A 15,000-nucleotide genomic window follows, 5' to 3' on the forward strand; every position below is an offset into this window, starting at 1 on the left:
TGTCTGTGAGTGTGAGAGTGAGAGTGTGTGTGACGCGTCCTGTGCCGTCTGTCAGATCCCAGAGGAAATGACGAGTAACTCTTGAACAGATCCCCGAAACACCGAGTCAGTGATGCTGATAATCTAGACTGCTCTGCTGAATCTGAACAGCTCCTGTCATGCGCTCTGAGAGGTGTGTGTTTTGTTGCATCTGAACCGGTTATTCTGCATTCTCTTCACATGATGTTCAGTGACTCTCACAGTCCAAACCGGTTTGACACAGCGAGCCTCAGAGCATCTGACATGAACATAATGCACAGATCCTTCCTTAAGTCTACAGACAGCTATTACACACACACTCCATAGATATGACAACGATAGAGTCGTGGCAACATGTTTTTTCCAAATTCATTTAAACAATTTCACGAACTTTTTTATTTTATTTTAATTTTTGCATGTTTCAACTTGATTCTTTCAGAAGTCAGTGTAATATTTGAAATGACTTGTACAGCCAATTTAAGGCAGAGCTTCTGATTTTAAGTTAAAATAAGTGGACATTTACAGTGCATGCAGTCTAAAGATCCAAAGGAAATTACAAATATCTGGAAATAACAAGTTAGCGTTTTTTTTCCTACGCAATATTACTGTTAGATCTATAAACTTTACTTTTTTTAAATTCATAATTTTATTTTGTATAACTCAATTAATAAGGTTCGTATTGTTACCAAGCCATGTTGCCATAAAATCCGCACAGAAAGATCTAACACCCTGAAACATGTACAATAAAGTAATATTTTATAAGCAATGACTGAATGAAACAATCTAATCCAAATGAATGTCTTGATGAGCAGGTCAGGATGAACACAATGAGCGCGGGGTCTGGACTCCCTCTGCTGGAGCAACACTGTTCAGCCTCAGCAGCTCCACATGCTCCAGTGTACAGTCAGTGACGGACAACTGGCCTTCTTTCTTTCTTTCGCTCTTTCTTTTTTGTTTCTTTCGCTCCGCCCATCCCGACACGTGATTGGACGCCCGCGGTGTGATTGACAGCTCGAGCAGGACACCATGCGCGAGGGGGATGCGGCGCGTTCGGTGCGTGGAGCGTCTGCAGGCGTCGGTCAGGAGTCACCGTCTCATTTTCTCTCCAGTCCGGCCGCGAGCGCTCGAGATGGACGCGACCGCACCCGAGCCTAGACCCGCGCCAGCGTGATGAGTGAGTGAGTGAGTGAGTGAGTGAGTGAGTGAGTGAGTGAGTGAGTGAGTGAGTGAGTGAGTGAGTGAGTGAGTGAGTGAGTGAGTGAGTGAGTGAGTGAGTGAGTGAGTGAGTGAGTGAGTGAGTGAGTGTAAAAACAGTGAAATATTATTATAATGTAAAATATCTGTTTTCTATGTGAACATCTGTTAAACTGTAATGTATTTCTGTGATGCGCAGCTGTATTTTCAGCATCATTACTCCAGTCTTCAGTGTCACATGATCTTCAGAAATCATTCTAATATGCTGATTTGCTGCTCAAGAAACATCTCTGATTATTATCAATGTTGAACACAGTTGTGCTGCACAATATTTTTGTGGAAACTGTGATACATTTTATTTTTCAGGATTCACAGATGAATAGAAAGTTCAGAACAACAGCATTTATTTGAAACAGAAATCTGCTGTAACATATCTTCACTGCCACTTTTGATCAATTTAATGCATCCTTGATTAATACAATTATTAATTTCTTTTAAAATGTCGTACCAACTCCGAACTTCTGATCAGAAGTGTATCTGTTTGATCTCAAAGCAGTTAACATCGCTCGATCACTGTGTGTCTGTAGAGAGTGTTTCTGCGGCTCTGAAGGAGGATGAAGGCGTCTCTCCCGCTCTAGAGCGCCTCCTGCTGTCTGGTGATCTGTACCGCAGAGTGTTTTCCTCTCACGCTCTGTCTGGGGTCACAGCGCCACCTAGAGGCCTCGGCTCTCTGCTGCAGCTCCTCAGCCGGTATGACCTGATCCCGCTCCACACGGAGCAGCAGAAGCCGGTCGATGAGACACAGCTGAGCTAGAAGCCCATTAACATGGTGAGTGAATCATACACAGACTCACTGCAGCTGATTTGATTGGCTGACACACGCCTCTCTCGCTCTTCTCTGATTGGTTACAGGGAGCCCATCTGGCCTTGATTGATTCACTGATGTCACTGAGCGCCATGGAAACCGTGGGTCGGGTCAAGATGGTGAAGGAGACGGATCAGTTCGAGTCCAACAGGAGCTGGGAGAACTCACTGCTCTTCTGGATCAACAAGGTTCATGCTTGATCCTCAATCTAGAGCCTTAAACCGAGAACCGGATCTAGATCTCAGCAGAACTGCAAAGTCAGATGTCAAGTCACCTGTGTTTCTATACGGATTGTTTCAAAGCAGCTTCACAGTAATAAGCAGTGCAGTCAAATCAATGATATCACCAAATATTTAGAAGTGGTGTGAAACCGGATTTAACTGCGGTGTGAACAGATCTGGAAACAGCTTTTAAACAAATATGAAACAAACTGCTCAAGTTCAGATCTGGATGTGTCGGACTGCATGATCCTGAAGTTTCATTTCTTACACAGGTCAATCAGAAGTTGCGTGAAAGTGCTAATGTTGAGGATAATCCGGAGTCAAACCCCTGCACAGACCTGCAGCCGGCTCAGCCATCAGTGAGTGAACACACACACACACACACAGGTTTGTTTTTGTGAAAAGTGGGGACATCCCATAGGCGTAATGGTTTTTATACTGTACAGACCGTATATTCTATTGCCCTACACCAACCCTACCCCTAAACCTACCCCTCACAGGAAACTTTGTGCTATTTCAGACTCACTCACTCACTCATTCACTCACACACACACACAGAGTGTGTTACTGACGCTGACTCTAACGCTCGTCTCTCTCCGGTGTGTTTCAGTGCCCACAGTGCTGGTACTCACACACTCACGCACACTCACACATACTCACTCTCTCACACACACACACGCGCACACACACACACTCACTTACTCACTCACTCACACACACACACACTCACGCTCACTCACTCACTCATTCACGCACACTCACGCACGCACACACATGCTCACGCACCCTCACACTCACTCACACGCACACAGACACTCTCACACGCACATACACACACACACACACACACACACACAGACAGACCTCTGCATGACGTCATCACTGTCCTGTGTTTGATTTCACTCACTCACACACACACTCACGCTCACTCACACACACACTCACGCTCACTCACACACACACTCACGCTCACTCACACACACACTCACGCTCACTCACACACACACTCACGCTCACTCACACACACACTCACGCTCACTCACACACACACTCACGCTCACTCACACACACACTCACGCTCACTCACACACACACTCACGCTCACTCACACACACACTCACGCTCACTCACACACACACTCACGCTCACTCACACACACACTCACGCTCACTCACACACACACTCACGCTCACTCACACACACACTCACGCTCACTCACACACACACACACACAGACACACCTCTGCATGACGTCATCACTGTCCTGTGTTTGATTTCACTCCTGTCACAGATCTCTGCAGGAAACATGTTTTTTTTGTAGTGTATTTTTGTTTGAAGATCACTTTTTTTTTTTAGTTTTGCATATAATTCAGGATTTCTTCCAGTTTTACACAAATGCCTTCACTTTCTTTGGTTTGTTTCTCACTGTCACCTGCTATATTTCCATGGCTGGACTCTGGATGGCGCTCCACCACGCTGAAGCCAACATTTCACCCTCACATGTTCACACACTCACTCACACACATCAGTGTTTTGTTCTTCCCCGTCACCCGTCACCTGTCCTGCTGTCCTCTGTGTGTGAGTGAATCTCATGAAACCATGAACATTTTCCATATTTCATCCCAAAACCAAATAAGAAACTAAATATTAAATAAAGACTATAGTTATGCATCCTCATTGCATTTTCTATGTAACTTAATTATTACTCTTGTATTTGATGTTGTGTAGAAGGACGGGGCTGGAGCAAAAAGGAAATCAGGTATGTCTGTTTACAATGGTCTGTCAATTCAAGGAAGTACAACTAACCTTATTTTTATGACCAAAATCCTGTGACTAAATAATAGTCTAAATAATTTTGATATTTTTTCATTTATATAACTCATTCATCATGCACCAGGGATCTTCAATCTTTATCACTTTCTCTGTCTCAGCCGTCCTCTCTCCGCTGTGGCCTTCAACATCCCATTCCCACTGGACAGTGATGTTGATGTTGTTATGGGCAATCCTCTCTTTCGTTCCGTCAGCACGGACAGCCTCACCATGGTAACCAGCCCCGGCCCTTACACACCCCCAGAGAATCTGAGTAAGCTCATTGGTCAAGCTCCTCTAGGAGAGTTACCTACCATAGAAGAAGCATTGCAAATTATTCATACTGCCCGTCCGGTACACGATGAGCCCCGGCTGCGGCCAGAGGGAGCTCCGTCTGGCTTTTACCTCCACTCCCCTGAGGTGGGTTAAGCCAGACTGAGCAGCTCTACCCCCTGCTGGTCAGGGATGATGTATCGACCAATTGGAGGAAGGCCTGATAGCAGCAGAAACTGCAAACGACCACCTGTTGGTTCACAAGAAATCCATGGAGGTTTAGAGTGTGACACACCTGAAGACTCTCCCAAAACCTAAGACCAAGACTGGTCGCATGACAAACTTTGCTGAATGCAGGAAGAAGATGCCAGAATCCCCAAGTAATTCCAGGTCCCTGGAAGTGGAGTCGTTGTTGAGCCCTGCAGGTATGAGCCCCATTGGGGCAGTGGAGGCGCAGGAGCTGGGTGCACGTCTGGAGGAGAAACGTAGAGCAATCGAAGCTCAAAAGAGGCGGATTGAGGCCATCTTTACCAAACACAGGCAGAGGCTGGGCAAGACTGCCTTCCTTCAACTCCAGAAGAAACAGGGGGAAGAACTGGACGATGACGGACAATCCCTCACTCTGGATGAACGACTGACACGAATGGAGCAGCAGCTTCAACAAGAGGAGGACAGAGAGAAGGAGGAGGGAAAAAGGAAAAAGGAGGAGGAAAAGAAAGAAAATGATGGAGAACAGAAGAAGATGGAGCATGTAGTAGCTCCACCTAAACTGGAGAAACAGGTTACCTTCTCTGTTGAAACGAAGACAGAGGAGGGGAAAGAGCCACCATTGGTGGAATATAATGAGGCAGTAGCCAAGCTAACCTCCACCCTACAGTCCCTACAAAGAGACATGCAGCGCCTAACAGAACAGCAACAAAGGCTCATGGGAAAGAAAACTCTGAGTTCTCTGAAAAACACCCCCTCAAATAAGACACCTACTTCCAGCAAGCCCTGGGTCATCCCGGCTGGTTCCAAATCCCCTGCTACACCCCCTCATCTTTCTAGAGACTCCACCCATATCCTTTCACCTTCTGGATCTCCATCACACAACGGACAACTTTCTGACACACCCAGATCCCCTAAAAGTTCAGCAGCATCTGCTCCATGCCAATCCCGTGCTGCTGCTCCCAAGAGCCCCAAACGGCAACGTCCCTCCCGCCCCACAGACCTTGGTTTCCAGCCTCTCACACGTGTCCTTACGCCCCCACAGAACGTGGACACGCTTCCCCATCTGCAGCGAGTCTCTCCGAGCCAGTGTCAGGTGCAGACCTGCTCCTCACTACGACTTGGTGGTCCATGCACGCCCCAGGACTCTCCACAGCAACCTGCTCCACCTCAAGAGAGCACCTCAGAATTGTGGCTCCAGCGAACATCACACCCCAATCTTCAACCTGGAGCTGGAGGCTGGACCTCCATCTGCACTCCCAGCTGAACTGTTATGAGGTGGGAGCAGCTCAGGAGCCCCGTCAGAATGCTCATTTGAAAGTGACATGCTGCTTAGCAGCGTCCTCGTGAAAGATGAGACAGAGGGTGCAGGGACGGTGGGAGATGACACAGATCTGGAACAGGGTGCAGAAATATTCTCTTCAGATTCCATGAGCGACCAGACAGAGAACGAGAGCAAGATGGGCTCGATGTGTTCTTCAAGGTTTGTGACGGTCTGCTTGCGCTTTGGTTGATTGTGCATGTCTAAGGTGTCTGTAATGTGTGTCTTTGTGGGTGTTCAGGAGGAGGGTCTCTCGGAGGAGGAGATGGCCCAAAAAAGGGCTCTGCTGTTGGAGCGGCAGCAAAGACAAGCTCAAGAGATCAAGAAACGTGCAAAACATGGGCAAGACCCTGAGAACAGGTAAGAACATCTACTTGTCCAAACCCGTTCATTCAGGATCTTCATTCAGAACTTACTGATCTCTGCTTTCTCCAACAGTCAACAGGCTTCCCTGGATGACTTGCGACCTTCTCAAACTCAGCTGCTTTCACAGTCACTGCCAACCTCATACACCCCACCCCCTCTGTCAAAAGCCACACCCCCAGGAACGCCCCTGCGGCGAGGAGCGTTCACCAGGGCAGAGTATGAAAGGCGTCAGCAGCTGAAGATAATGGCTGATCTAGAGAAAGTCCTCAAACAGAAACCAGCAAAGCACAGTGGCAAAAAACAACATGCACAACAACCATGAGCTTACTCACACATGCTCACAGGGGAAAAACAGAACAGGTAATCACACATTACTTGTACTTAAATGTGAACTGGGTAACTACTAGCGTCACTAAACAGAATTGCTATCTGTCACACAGCTATCTGTCACACAGTTGTCTCTAGCCAGAAAGATGGCGCATCTCTACCAACTGAAGTCATGGCCTAATGGTTAGAGAGTCGGACTCGTAACCCGAAGGTTGCGGGTTCGAGTCTCGTACCGGCAGGGATTGTAGGTGGGGGGAGTGAATGTACAGCGCTCTCTCCCACCTTCAATACCACGACTGAGGTGCCCTTGAGCAAGGCACCGAACCCCCAACTGCTCCCCGGGCGCCGCAGCAGAAAAAATGGCTGCCCACTGCTCCGGGTGTGTGTTCACGGTGTGTGTGTTCACTGCTGTGTGTGTGCACTTCGGATGGGATAAATGCATAGCACTAATTCCGAGTATGGGTCACCATACTTGGCCACATGTCACGTCACTTTAGAAAAGCCAGCAAGGTACTCTACCCAGCTGCTTAGCCACGTTTCTGTCTTCTGCCTTTCATACATCTTTGTCTTTACTTAAAAGCTTCCTCTCTCACTCTACAACTCAGTCGTTCAGAGTCGCCCTCAAAGGTGATGTCATCAGGGCAACTGGCCAATCAGAATGGGGAAAAAGACTGGGAACATGTCTCCAACGCCTCCTCTCCAGCCTCACCCTCAGAATACACAGGTAAAGAGCTGATTGTTGATATTTAAGATAAATTTCTATGTTTGAAAAGAGTTAGGGTTAGTTTGAAATTTTAAAGCTACTTATGTCATTCTGTATATGGTTGCTAATTTGCTCTGAGTGGTTGCTAGGATGTTTTGTGCGGTGCTAGACTGTTGCTAAGGTGGTCTTGAATGGTTTTGAATGATTGCTAGGCACCTCCTATGATGTTCTGGGTGATTTCTGAGTTGTACCTGTAAGGTTAAATAAGGTTTCCTCAGTGGTTGCTAGGACACTGCTTAGCAGTTGCTAATGTGGTCTTTTGTTTGCAGGAACATTGCTAAGTGGTTGCTAGGCTGTTGAGAATGATTGCTAGTTGGCTTATAGGATGTTATGGGTGGTTACTGGAATGTAGGTGAGGTCTTCTGCTAGCAGGTAGCTGGGCTGTCCTGAGCAATTTCTAGAATCTTCAGGGTGGTTGCTAGAGTGTGACTGAAGGTTTTCTGAGAGGTTGGTAATCATAATAACACCCTTTAGAGTTTTAACTGCACTGTGTAGAACAGCTGAGTATGAATTCAAATCAAGTGGTTTGACCTGATTTGAAAAGATGTAGAAATAGCACCACCTGTTGGCTGTAGCCAGTACCTCATTTGATCTGTGTGGTTTTCCAGTTGCCTGTTTACTCACACTTACTTACTTTTATCTTCTGTTTCAGGTCCTAAATTATTTAAGGAACCCAGTTTAAATAAGTTCATCATTCACAACGCGCTCTCACACTGCTGCCTTGCTGGCAAAGTCAATGAATCCCAGAAAAACAAGATCATAGATGTGCGTCACTGTTTATCTTTCTACACAGACATTACTCCCTTTATGCACGTTCACATTCTGACATTCACAGTCTCCCCGTCTGTCTAGGAGGTGGAGAAGAGCTCCACCAGTCACTTCCTGATTCTCCTGCGTGATTCCAACTGTCAGTTCCGTGCTATCTACACTCGAGACGGCCAATCGGAGGAGCTGCACCGACTCTGTGGCGTCGGCCCGCGTGCCATTTCCTCGTCAGACGTGGAGGCCATTTATAAATACAGCTCAGACGGGAAACAGTTCAATACACTTCCATCTCGTACCCTGAGCATGAGCGTCGACGCTTTCACTATCCCCGCCCATCTCTGGCACACTAAGAAACATGGTACGCCTAAAAAAGTAGCCACACCTAAATAGACTCTGCCTACTCAAAATAAGCCACTCCTACTGGAATAAACTGGAGTGGACTCCGCCCACTCAAAGAAACCATTCCTACTAAGCCCCTCCTACCCACACAAGTAACCCCGCCCACTCAAAAGAACCACACCTTCCAAGGTAAGCTACTCTCTCTGGAATAAGCTCCTCCAACCAATAATAAACCCTCCTGCCCTACTCAAATAAATCCACTATATGTGCCAGTCCTCTAAATAAAAATCTTACCAGCACACACCACAAACTCTGACCACAAACCAACTGAGCACTTGAAGCGTTTCTCTGATTCTTATGATCTATATTCTCTACCCTAATAAATACAAACCTTTGAATCTCAGTCTACCAGTGCTGTAGTTTTGGTGAGAATCACTGCTGGGTTTCACTATCTAGTCTCCGTCTGGCTAGATGATTTTAGGAGATTTCCTGCTGTGAACACATACTCTCTTTTATAATATTTCATCAGCCTTTCCGTTCTTCAAGAATCTGTGGAGTAAATGATTCTCGCTTTCCTCCTGATGGATCTCCAGCTGTCCAACGACTGTGAGGCATCATGTGTGTGAGCAGATGTCTGGACGCTGTTGAACAGAGTTTGTCAGCTGAATATGGATCAGTGAGTCACGATCCAGTATTAAAAAACCATTGAACCTCCATCATAAGCATCAGTGTTGGTGGCTCATGTGCTGTATGTGTGTAGACATTCCCTTCATGTGTGTGTGTGTGTGTGTGTGTGTGTGTGTTTCAGGACTGATGGGTTGGATGAGGAAAAGCAATGTAATACTGTTTATGGTAAAACTTTAAGGATCATATATGAAGGATTCATGGCTTTACCGTCACCACAGCACTGTTACTGTTGCAGTGGCAGATTGTTCTGTTCTGAAAGTGAGTGTAAATGTGTCTCATCACTTCCTGCTCTCTGTGTGTGTGAGAAGGGCTTCTGGGATACTTTCTTTCTAATGTGAGTTTTGTCATCATCCTTGTGTTTTTTCCTGCTATGTGATGATGATGACTTTTTGTGATGAACATGTAGGTCAATAAAATAATTTTTTTTCTAACATTTCATCTCTATCTGACACCAAATGAATTTCGCAAAAAGTGCTCAGACAACATATACATATTATGGAGGGCATATATACTGTGTATATATATATATATATGTGTGTGTGTGTGTGTGTGTGTGTGTGTGTGTGCCTGTGCGTGTGTGCCTGTGCAGATGAGCCTGTGCACACGGTTCACACACACCGAGCATTTACATCGTTTTGTTTAATCCTCACAGCAATGGTTAATTCACCAGTTTAATGAGCAGATGAAGAGGGAGATGATGAGAAACACTGAAGAGTGTTTGTGCTCGAGGCTCCTGTGCGCCTGAGACTCTCAGACATCAAGAGATATTATTTCAGCACCTGAATGATGAGGCCTTTTATAAAATAAAACTATATCTAATTGAGGTTCTTCTTCAAAAACCAACAAAGTTCTGCACGGTCAGTACCTGACTAAACCGCAAGACATGACACCGCAAGTGGCTTTACCTGAGAAAACATCATGTTTGCACTGTATCAGTGTTTCTCACACTGCATGTTTAAATCGTGTAGTTTTGTGAATTCAGCTCTTCCTTGCTTTTCTCATGGTCCTTCATCAAAGTACTTTTTTTTCATATTTGCATGTCATTATTTCTAGAAACCGTTCTGTCCCAGGAGCCCATCACCGAGTGACTGACGTGACGCACATGAAGACTGGCTATAAAACTCGTCTCCAGTGTCCTACACTATGCACAACGGTGCCTCCGCTGCAAGATAAAGCCGCTGGATCACTCGGGTGCATGAGCTTCAATGTTCAATTCTAAAAATGCTTCACTGGCATGATTGTTTTCACATATAATATTGCCATATACATGAAATATAGTATTATAGCTACACAAAACAATGACACAAAAAAGAAATATACAGAATATCAATAGCAAATAGCAGTAAAGAGTATTAAAATAAGTTGCTATGTACCTGACATGATGTGTGTTCACTAGCCGCTGCTGATTTCAGAATGAAGTAAGTTTGAGTGATTCACATCAGGTCCTGCATGAGCTGCATGCAAAGCCATTGTTAATTACTGTAAAACTCAGGTAAAAGGCCCATCCGCACCGAGAACAATAACTATGGTAAAGACAAACTCTTTTCTCTTTCCTCACATAACAAACCAAAGAAACGAGTCAATATTTAAGTCATTTGATTTATTTCAAACTTGAACACAATTAGCATGATAAACCAGCGACATAAATCAAGCAGGAAAAGCTTATTTCTGTGACAGTTTGTGGAAATTTAAGCCAGTTTAGAAGCATTGCGCGGGAAAAACTGGAGAAGTCTAAACTGCGATCAAACTATGCCATTTGAATGCCGGAAGCTTCCCGCGCTTTCAGTGGAGACCGTCGGTTTTAACGGCAGCGATGCAGTTGTCGCGTTCGTAGTAATTCGCGGTGTAAATGCGGTTAATCCTTCATTTATAACTGTATACCAATATTTGTGTCGTTAAATAAAGGAGGGTCAATCACAGGGTAGATGAAGCCATGAGTAAAATATAACTAAATAAAGCACAACCTTTTCCAAAGAAGAAAATGACAAAAATCGTTATTTGTTATGTCGCACAACTGAACGTTGTTTTAGGAACCTCTCGGGAACATTCAGCTTCATCCAGGACAGAATATACACATTAACAGTCATGGACCCGGCGTCCTTTAAAGAAATATATAACACCAGAAAATCTTCTGAAGAAGCATCTATTCCAGCGCGCCTTATTTACGCTAGTTTTGTGGAATCGCTTCCAGCCGTCGAATCAAAAATGAACAGAAAAACCATGATATACAAACAATAGCATCAAACTGCTTCGGTTAAATAAAGATATTAGGAAATAAAAGAAGGCTAAAATCAAACAAATCAAATTATTTGCACACATCCACTATAATGATTGTACATCTTTGGAATGAAGGAATAAATGAGCGAACAAATTAACGGATAGAGCAGAGTGACCACATCATTACTGTAAACCAAAGCAAGAGATTCAGTCCGTGTTACCGTTATCCCAGAGTCTGTATGGAAAAATCAGCTCATTCTCTCACGGAAATGGTGTCTGCTGCGCTTTATTCTCACACGTTTTTTTCCATTCCGTCTTTTTTCACTTGCATAGTGAGTCTGTGGGCACCATGACAGCAACCTCAGGAAGGGGAGGGGTTTGAGAGTCCAGGCTCCGCCCTCTTTGATATGATACTCACAATGCAACCTCCCTCTGTCTCTCTCGGCCGTTAGACGTTTTCTTCACCTTGTGGATGCCCTCCAGCGCTCCGGATTCCGTTATACTGTGTGCGAGAGAAACGATATCACACACTGAAACTCTCACAGAGAGAGAGAGAAAGAGAGAGAGAGAGAGACCTACACTTCATCCATCTCCAGGTCCTCCTCGTCCTGAGGCAGCTGTAGATACGGGTTATTTGATGCCGGACGGAACTTGAATCCAGTCAAGACGAAGAAGATCAGAGTAGAAACCTCCACTAAAAACTGCAACACAAGGAGAGAAAAGACGAAAGATCTGGTTAGGGCTGAATCGGAATGATTTTCTGTGCTACAAACGCTAACTACGTAGCTTATGTTATGTTATTCTGAAGCAGGGTTGCTCCTTACCTCCTGACACCACTGCCACTGGAACGGCACAGTGAACTTCAGCAGTATCGCGATGATCCGCGTGAAGTAGATATAACACACGATCTGAGGACAGAGAAACAGCTTTTTAGTTGTCCGCCTTAGAGAAATGATCTTATTAAATGATGTTGTAGATGTGAGTAAAGATGAATCTCACCATCACATAATAATGTCTGAAGAGCTTTAACTTCTCCAGGTTCATGGCAGCTGCACGAGAACGCACACAAGTAGTGTGCATTTAGAAACAAATACACAAATATATATACACACAAACAAACAAGAACAATATCGGTATCAATAACTACACCGATAACTAAAGATAACTATTAAGATAATTACACCGATAACTGATGATAACTATACCGATAACTATAAGGATAATTACACCGATAACTGTAACGATAGCTGCCGATAACTATAGATAATTACACCGATAACTACAACGATAGCCAAGATTAACTATAGAGATAGCTAAACTGATAACTATAAAGATACAATAACTATAATAACTAATGAGAACTATAACAATAACTACAAAGATAATTTTACTGATAGCTATACCGATTACTATAATGATAATTATAGTGATAACTAACTGTAATTGTAACAGTAAGTATAACGACAACTGTAACAGTAATTATGATTCCTATAACAACTATAGCGATAACCATAGCAATAACTTCAATATAAGCAATAAGAAATAACGGTAAAAGATAATTATACTGATACCTATAGTATCCATGATGATAACTGTAATATAATAACAACTTTAACGATAGCGATAATAATAATTATAGCAATAACTATCAGCGTCCACACCAACCAACGATAATGTTCTGTTTATTCTAAACACATTGTTTGTCTTTTTAAAATAAATGTCCTGAAAATGATTCCGATGAAATGTCGTTGTTGTTTTAGTTGCGTCATGAACTCTGCTATTAGAGTTAGATCAGTTATTGAAACCGTACGGTTATCGTTACGGCCTGTACACAGTGTTCCAGGTTTAGACACACACACACACACACACACAGTTCCTGTCATACACACCTTTGCCATCCGTGTTTGAAGCCTCCTGCAGGTGTCGGATGGACCTGTTAGACACAGAAACACACAGACAAACGCATCAAATAACCGTAAATATCAGCACACCCAGAGTCTGACGCACAGAAACGCACCAGACGACAGGGAACAGGACGGCTCCGCAGCAGAGGAGATCCACCAGGAACAGGATCTCCCTCCAGAGAGCGTATTCACTCGTGCCCTCCTCCGTCTCCTCGATGATGATATAGGACACGTTAGCCAGAACCTGTAACAAACCGGCATCAGTCGTGGATATCACATCAGAAACACGTGGGAGACGTGTTCAAACACACACACACACACACCTGCAGAGGAATAACGATCATGAAGATCTTCTTCTCTTTGTCCGACAGGATGTATTTAACGAAGGCAAAGCCGGTGCCGATGAGAGCCAGCGTGATGAACAGCAGAGCCCCCTTCAGCCTGACACACAAACATTACACTCTCATGCCAGATATTTAACACTCTGATTCTGACAGCATCCACACTGAAAAATATCGATCACACTCGTCGATCTCTAAGCACGAGAAACAGAAGGAAAGTAGAGGTGTGATACGCACAGGTGTGTGATGTAGTACATGACGGCCCAGCCTTCAATAGGATGACCTTCAGAGTTAATGAAGTGATAGTTGATCTGAGAGGAAGACAAACAAACACTCGTGACGAGTCGTCGATCACAATAACACCACGAACATGCATCAAGTCTCCTCTGTACAAACATAGTTCATATTTCTATTTTATAGTCATATCTAAAAACATATATCTAAGTACATATACACATCTAAGTACATGTACACATGGAAGTAAACATTGCTGTTTATTACTATGCTTTGTTATACTGGTTCCTATATGCAAAAATGATTCCTTGTATTCCTTTAGTGGAAAACATGGATTTAAATATATATATAAATGGAGTATCAAGAGCGTCACTGAACAAACATCTTAAAAAAATGACAGGATAAATTCCAAGTTGTTGGTAAGTATGCCGTATTGCAATTCTTGAAAAATTCCCAAATTTTGGGGAAAAAAGAAGTTCTCAAATATTTTCTAGAGAGCATCTTAAGACAAGTTTAAGGTTAAATTTAACAAGTTATTTATGAAGATTTTTTAAGAACATTCTTTTCAGGAATTCAAGTTCTTAAGTTTACGTTATTACGTTTTCTTAGAACATACTTAAGAAAAGGTAATGGGAATTTAAAATATGGTAATCGTCCTATCCCAAAACGCATTATCTAACATTAAATAACAACAATTAATAGAACTGTTGAAGTATTTATAAATATCTTTTATGTTTATTAATTAAAATACAGATGTTAATTTTAGCTTTTGATTTAATGATTTTAACTTCTGATTTTAATAATGTATTAGTACTATCAAGAGCGTCACTGAACAAACATCTTAAAAAAATGACTTAGGATAAATTCCAAGTTGTTGGTAAGTATGCCGTATTGCAATTCTTGAAAAATTCCCAAATTTTGGGGAAAAAATAAGTTCTCAAATATTTTCTAGAGAGCATCTTAAGACAAGTTTAAGGTTAAATTTAACAAGTTATTTATGAAGATTTTTTAAGAACATTCTTTTCAGGAATTCAAGTTCTTAAGTTTACGTTATTACGTTTTCTTAGAACATACTTAAGAAAAGGTAATGGGAATTTAAAATATGGTAATCGTCCTATCCCAAAACGCATTATCTAACATTAAATAACA

General features: G+C 43.3%; 1 protein-coding gene and 1 pseudogene across 1 annotated transcript in view; one reads left to right on the forward strand and one right to left on the reverse strand.

Annotated features, from left to right (window-relative positions):
- The first annotated feature begins 1,711 nt into the window (after window positions 1-1,711).
- LOC107662691 (calmodulin-regulated spectrin-associated protein 3-like) lies at window positions 1,712-8,993 on the forward strand (annotated as a pseudogene).
- A 2,062-nt stretch (window positions 8,994-11,055) lies between these two features.
- The window catches only part of LOC107662713 (protein GPR108-like), a 10,493-nt gene continuing 6,548 nt past the window's right edge, over window positions 11,056-15,000 (reverse strand). The window contains exons 11-18 of the mRNA XM_016452789.1: window positions 13,855-13,928; window positions 13,600-13,717; window positions 13,390-13,520; window positions 13,262-13,305; window positions 12,372-12,421; window positions 12,197-12,280; window positions 11,952-12,073; window positions 11,056-11,874 (exon numbers count right to left, since the gene is read on the reverse strand). Coding sequence (XP_016308275.1) covers window positions 11,787-11,874; window positions 11,952-12,073; window positions 12,197-12,280; window positions 12,372-12,421; window positions 13,262-13,305; window positions 13,390-13,520; window positions 13,600-13,717; window positions 13,855-13,928 — 711 coding nt within the window. The 3' untranslated portion in view covers window positions 11,056-11,786. The remainder of the gene's footprint in view (window positions 11,875-11,951; window positions 12,074-12,196; window positions 12,281-12,371; window positions 12,422-13,261; window positions 13,306-13,389; window positions 13,521-13,599; window positions 13,718-13,854; window positions 13,929-15,000) is intronic.

This window comes from Sinocyclocheilus anshuiensis, unplaced genomic scaffold (genome assembly GCF_001515605.1).
Source record: "Sinocyclocheilus anshuiensis isolate Anshui unplaced genomic scaffold, SAMN03320099.WGS_v1.1 scaffold687, whole genome shotgun sequence".
In the NCBI taxonomy this organism is placed as follows: Eukaryota; Metazoa; Chordata; class Actinopteri; order Cypriniformes; family Cyprinidae; genus Sinocyclocheilus; species Sinocyclocheilus anshuiensis.